The sequence below is a fragment of the Rutilus rutilus genome, assembly GCF_951802725.1.
Source record: "Rutilus rutilus genome assembly, chromosome: 2".
NCBI lineage: Eukaryota > Metazoa > Chordata > Actinopteri > Cypriniformes > Leuciscidae > Rutilus > Rutilus rutilus.
The window spans coordinates 53,455,104-53,461,678 of record NC_140210.1 but is presented as its reverse complement, the minus strand read 5'-3'; the positions used below and the strand labels follow the sequence as shown (position 1 = coordinate 53,461,678).

At 38.1% G+C, this 6,575-nt stretch overlaps 1 protein-coding gene across 1 annotated transcript; it reads right to left on the bottom strand.

Moving 5' to 3' along the window:
- Nucleotides 1–731: 731 nt before the first annotated feature.
- On the bottom strand, nucleotides 732–5,913 carry LOC311286491 (uncharacterized protein). The gene is made up of 7 exons (XM_084402708.1): nucleotides 5,869–5,913; nucleotides 5,370–5,693; nucleotides 4,881–4,967; nucleotides 3,739–3,801; nucleotides 3,356–3,460; nucleotides 3,238–3,272; nucleotides 732–3,119 (listed from the first exon to the last, which is right to left on the bottom strand). The coding sequence occupies exons 1-7, from the start codon at nucleotides 5,906–5,908 to the stop codon at nucleotides 2,754–2,756; spliced, it is 1,020 nt and encodes a 339-aa protein (XP_084258834.1). The 5' UTR covers nucleotides 5,909–5,913; the 3' UTR covers nucleotides 732–2,753.
- Nucleotides 5,914–6,575: the final 662 nt, after the last annotated feature.

Sequence of the window (6,575 nt, the reverse complement as noted above, 5' to 3'; positions counted from 1 at the left end):
TTACTGTCTCATTGGCTGCACCACATTCAAAATGTGGAAATGAACATATTCCTTTGTGTCTGAGGAAAAGTCTTGAGGAAATAAAACAACTGATTCCCTCCACACTGACCTCTGATGGACAACATGAGAAAATGAACCAATATTCCACTTTAATACATCTTTATTGCATCACTGAGGCGACAGAAACAAACTAGATCATGGCAAAGTGATGCAGTCTAACGTTAACCTGCTGAAGACTTCATAATGACTGATGTGACAGACTAAGTGCATGTATGAAAGACACACTGACCTTTCCATTCCTTTAGGTGTGTAATTGTATTTTAGAAAAAAAGCTTTTGTTGTAAATCTATTACATGTACAGCATCTCCACTAATCTCACAACACAATTATAAGTCATCTAAAGGGATGGTTGATTATGATTTCACTTTTCTAACTTTAGTTAGTGTGTAATGTTGCTGTTTGAGCATAAACAACATCTGCAAAGTTACAATGCTCAAAGTTCAAAGCAAAGGTTGCTTTTAAAGAAATTGCTCTTTAAGGACTACAGCTGGTCGGAACTACATGACATTCCTCCTGGGTTAGTGACATCACTAACCCTAGAATTTACATAAACCCCGCCCCGGAACACGATTTATTGATTATCAAAACAGATTATGCTAATCAATGACTAGAAGATAACTACACATAAGCTACATAAATTCATCAACTAACCATTCAGAAATGTTGTCTACATTGCCACTTCTTCTTGAGTGTCTCCATCATTGTCTGACTCCGGTTTGATTTTCAATGCAATTTTCAGTGCATCTGTGTGGAGAGGTAATCAAAGCTCCACCCCCTGTGACGGGAGCAGCAGCTCATTTGCATTTAAAGGGACAGACACAAAAACGGTGCGTTAAAAAAGTGGCAATTTTAACATGCTATATAAAAATATCTGTGGGGTATTTTGAGCTAAAACTTCACATACACACTCTGGGGACATCAAATACTTGTGCATCTTGTGCAAAGGGCATTTTACCACCACTTTAACCCTTTCGCACGTACGATCACACCGGTGTGATTAGAACGGTCAGTGCATCACGTGATCAACTGCTAAATTCAAATGTGCTCTCGCGCGTTGGCTGGCGTTGAGCCAGAGACAGGCGTGCTCAGAGCTGTCATATATCACAACTTTTCAGTGTTTTCAACCACATAATGTTTATTTTAGGTTTCAGACATATAAATTCGCATAAGTACAAAAAAAAACAATACATTTAGAGTTTGTAAAATACACACCGATGTCTATGGAAGAGGCAATAATAATCCTTTCCATTATAATTACATTTTATTCATATCAGATCCACATTGTGTAAGTAACTTTAAAGTTTACTCTATTCTTCTCCAAGTTCACCAGCAACTTACTTTTATGTATGTCGGGAGAAGTGGATGAATTCACGTGTTGTAAATCCAACAGATCCGATTCTCTGAACTGCGTCTGTGGCACAAACTAAGATTGCGGCGCCCATCGCACATACAGCTCAACTAACGCGATCGTTATAAAGGTGTTTAAACAACAAAACACTTCCACTTGCATATATTTGACAATCGGAATATCAGATATTTCATGCCATAGCTAACAAATTTGTGAATATTTTGAATTAAAAAGGAAAACTGACATAAAAGCAGATCATCATTCATTCAGCGCTGTTGTTGCTGCGGTATGTCACGTGACAAGCAATGACGCGTCACCATGGAAACCATAAAGTGACACGTTCTAAATAACGGTCGCCTTGAAAAACTCACGCTGGGGGGTCAGCCAGAATATTTAAAACTTAAGTGTGAAAGGGTTAAATTCTCAATCAAAATCTAATCAAATCTATACTGTTCTTGACAAGTTGTTGAGGTTTAGTAACAACCCATTAACCCCTGCTGGTAGATGTCATATTTACTCCATTAACCCCTGCTGGTAGATGTAATAATAACCCCTGCTGGTAGATGTCATATTAACCCCATTAACCCCTGATGGAAACAAACTAGATCATGACAAAGTGGTGCAGTCTAACGTTAACCTGCTGAAGACTTCATAATGACACGATGACACCCCATTAACCCCTGCTGGAAGATGTCATATTAACCCCATAACCCCATTAACCCCTGCTGGTAGATGTCATATTAACTCCATTAACCCCTGCTGGTAGATGTCATACCTGCTGGTAGATGTCATATTAACCCATTAACCCCTGCTGGTAGATGTCATATTAACTCCATTAACCCCTGCTGGTAGATGTCATACCTGCTGGTAGATGTCATATTAACTCCATTAACCCCTGCTGGTAGATGTCATATTAACTCCATTAACCCCTGCTGGTAGATGTCATACCTGCTGGTAGATGTCATATTAGCCCCATTAACCCCTGCTGGTAGATGTCATATTAACTCCATTAACCCCTGCTGGTAGATGTCATATTAACTCCATTAACCCCTGCTGGTAGATGTCATATTAACTCCATTAACCTCTGCTGGTAGATGTCATATTAACCCCAATAACCCCTGCTGGTAGATGTTGAAACTACACTATACGGCTTCAACAGCATCTTTCTTCATTGACGGCCATTCAAACAATGTTTATTTATTGTTTGTTATATATGAAGTTATATTTGAACTTTATTTATACATTATACACTTTATTTTTTTATGTGTTTTGTACATAAAAGTGTGACAAAAGATTAAATAATAATTAAAACAATGTAGATTTTACCAAATTTTGAGAGTCTTTTTCATTTATGGTTGATCACTGAATATATCACACCCTCGTTTGTTGAGATGTTTTGTGGATGTGTTGAGATGTTTTGTGGATGTGTTGCTGTTACGTAGATCAGTTCTGTCCCGCTGTCCTGTGTTGCTTCAGGAGAATTTATTTTGGCATAATAATCACCGGCTGTATCTGTCACCTGATTGGTCGAGTGGATGTGACTGGGGTTTGAATCAGGATTGGTTACTGTGGCGTAAAGAGTAGAGACTTCTGTACAGTTCTTGTGGTGTGATGCAGGCGTCTGATTGGATGAAGATGCAGGCGTCTGATTGGATGAAGATGTTACCACGGTGACGTCTGTGTTTGGAATCTCCTCATACATGCGTTCAGTCTGAAAAACAACACATACATCAATAATTGAATAGTTTATGTAGATAACTCTCTCTGTTGATCAATAAACAATCATTTAACATGTCTGATCTTCTACAGGTAAAGATTTGAACACTCACCTCTGTATTGTGCTGCATGTTTTGCTGAAATAAAGCTGCATGAAAATAGAGAGTCAGTCAATTTACACACTAAAATAAAAGTAAATAATAACAATAATAATCATAAACAAACTGTTACCTGTCCCAGATTTCCTCTTCCTCTTCTTCAGGATGATGAAGGTTCCAGAACACAGAGTCAGAACCAGCAGAACCGAACCCAGACCGCCAGCAACAGAAGCCAGATCTGAACGTATTATATTGTATAAAACACAATGCTGATTCTGATATTACTGTTAAGTGAACAATAACATTCTTATCATTTATATAAATAATTTGTATTATAGTACAATAGACGTGAAACTGCAATGGTAAACCTCAACTCTTCAGAAGGAAAGTGGTTGATGCCAAAGCAAGTTAACCACACGAGTACGTGTCTCTACAAATGTTCAAACCAATTTCCTTTCAAAGATTGATCATGTGATCAGAGAGTTGCATTATGGGTAGTGTAGTTTGTGTGCTTACTAGTGTTTGTCTGATAGAGTTGAACTGTAGTATTTCCTGTTGTTGTTCTTGTTGTTTCAGTTTCTGTTTGATGAGTCGTTGACAGAGAGAAACACCAGTGACTGTGAATGTGCCGCTCATGCAGTGATAACACAAAAACATATAGGGCCCTATTTTAACGATCTGAAACGCAAGTGTCAAAGCGCAAAGCGCAAGTAACTTTGTGGGCGGGTCTTGGCACTGTTGCTATTTTCCCAGCGGGATAAATGACTCTTGCGCCTGGCGCAAATCTAAAATGGGTTGGTCTGAAGTAGCTTCATTATTCATAGGTGTGGTTTGGGCGTAACGTGAAATCTATCTATCTATCTATCTATCTATCTATCTATCTATCTATCTATCTATCTATCTATCTATCTATCTATCTATCTATCTATCTATCTATCTATCTATCTATCGTAATAATGTATGATTTGCAAAAATGATAACTGCTGCGTCTGTGTGTAGATGAGAGAATCAAAGTGTATGTGCGTTGTGCACACGCTACATTGATTAAGGCCAAGCATGTTCCCTTAAAATAGCATATGAATAACATGCGCAACGCGCCACTGACTTTAAACAGTTTTTTTTCGGTCAGTGGCGCAATTGTTTTCTAAACCTGTAAAATAGCATGAGGGAACGTTTGTGCCGGAACCCGCCTCCTCTTTGCGCTGAACCGCCCCGGGGAGCGCAAGTGTATTTCTTCGTTAACCGACGTGCGTCTGTGGAGGGAAAAGTCCGCTTTGCGCGGGTGCAAAATAGGAATGATACGTGCATCAGTGTACAAAGTCAATTGCGCTGGGTGCAAGATAGGGCCCATAAACTCTAATGCTCTACATTTACACACAAACCATTCACATCATGTGAATATGAACAGAAGTTGTATATTCTTTTATTCAAAACACTGATTACTCTCAACTAAAAATATGTTAATGTTCATTCTAAAGACACTCTTATCCAAAGCAATTTGTACATTTTAATAACCGGGAGCAAACATCTGAGGACTGAACCTTCAGTCTTCAACAACTTTAACACATTTAATCTCAAAGGAATCATTTAATCTCAAAGGAATCAGCACAATATTCTAGAAATAAGAGTCATAAAGAGCGACAGACAGAGGAACTGACCTGATTGTGGACTCAGTTCTGTTGTACTGAAAGATGACGGTGTTTCTGAAGAAGGGCTGATGGTTGAAACTTCAGTGGTCTTTTTATCTGAAGGGTCACAGGAAAGATCAACTTAAAACACTGACACTGAAGTTCATTTAAAATACATACAATCTTTCATTCAATCTCTGTTTTAATCACTCTGTTTCTTGTTGTGCCAAAGAAATCCAGTAAAGTCACTTTAACGCACAACCAAGTCATAGTTATAGTGACAATTGGACCCTGATATAAAGTGTGACCAAAACATGGGAAATCTTTTCTTTGTACTTTTGTCAGTAAAATAAAGTTATAACAGAATTAACAAATCACAAATTCTTCATTTTTATTGCATTTTACAAAATTATCCCACTTTTCTGGATCTGGGGTTGTACAAGATTAATGACTTGATCTCTCACTCTCAGCTTGTTTCCATGCAGTTCATTTCTGCTATTAACAAATGTAATCGCTTACCTTCTTTAACCAGCAACATAATCTTTGAATAGTCATCAAAAATAATCCTCTCCACACCACACCAGTATTGGCCTTTATCCTCTGTTCTCAGATCAGTGATGGTGACGGTGAAAACTCTGGCCATCGTGTCGTCAGTCAGAGAGAATCTCTCGTCTTTAGCTGGAGATCCTGATTTAACCATGATTTTTCTATATCCAATGACTGGACACTCCCCTTTACAAAAATACTTTGAATATGATTCATATCCAGATTCATATGAGCATCTGATCTCAACTCTCTCTCCTCTGTATCCAGTAATTGTCTGTGAAGCTCCAACAACAACAGCTGAAAACACAAATATCATTATATAGAGCTGTTATGTGTGAGCAAGAGACATAAGCAGGCCAGAATAATAACTGACAAATATCATCCATATGAGTCTGATGATCATGTGATAACAGAGGAAAAACAAGAGAAGATGTCAAACTCTGTGTAAAAGAGCTGAGAGTCTCAAACTCACCTGTACAGATGCTGGAAAAGAGCAGCAGGACGTCCAACATGATGAAATTTGACAAGCGTTTCGCTTAAATAAAAGACCAAATTCTGTGTGACAAACGTTACTGTCGTTCTCTTCCGTACTGAGAGAACAATGTGCGTCAGCAACTGAAATATATATTTCCTTCCCCTTTCTGTCTCTCTAACCACATCAGCTCTACAGGACATCAGTGATGATTCACCAAACTTTATTAAATATATAAGCAGTGTTTTACTCTGTGAGGAAGAGATGATCCACTTCATTATAAGAGGGAATGAGGATCTGTGACATTTACACAGTGTGTAAAATATGAGTGTTTCACACAGCGTTCCAGTGAACAACTCTTCTAGGGTATATTAAATATAAATGATGAGATCAAAATAAAATATTAAAATATATAACAACTTCTCCAGTATCAGTTCTCTTCCTGTGTTCATCATCATAAGAAAGAAGAGTCTTACACTTGTAGTCCAGCCGGCAGTTCACATCACACTGATTCCCTCCACAAAAACACAATAGGATTTTCCCACAGGCTTCTGGATTATCGCAAATAACAAGCTTTATGATCAACAAAAGTTCATGATACACACATGTTTCAGATGAACACAACCTTTATGAATATTGAAGCCTAAATGCAGTCGCCAGAAGTGAAAAGCTAAAGGTAGGCTATAAACGAACTACATCACGGTCAC

Excerpts from the sequence above, each read along its gene's own strand:
- LOC311286491 (XM_084402708.1), bottom strand. The coding sequence starts at position 5,908 with ATGTTGGACGTCCTGCTGCTCTTTTCCAGCATCTGTACAG. Across the intron at positions 5,694-5,868 it reads CTTTTCCAGCATCTGTACAG|CTGTTGTTGTTGGAGCTTCA; the intron begins GTGAGTTTGAGA and ends TTGTGTTTTCAG. Across the intron at positions 3,802-4,880 it reads AGAACTGAGTCCACAATCAG|AAACTGAAACAACAAGAACA; the intron begins GTCAGTTCCTCT and ends CTCATCAAACAG.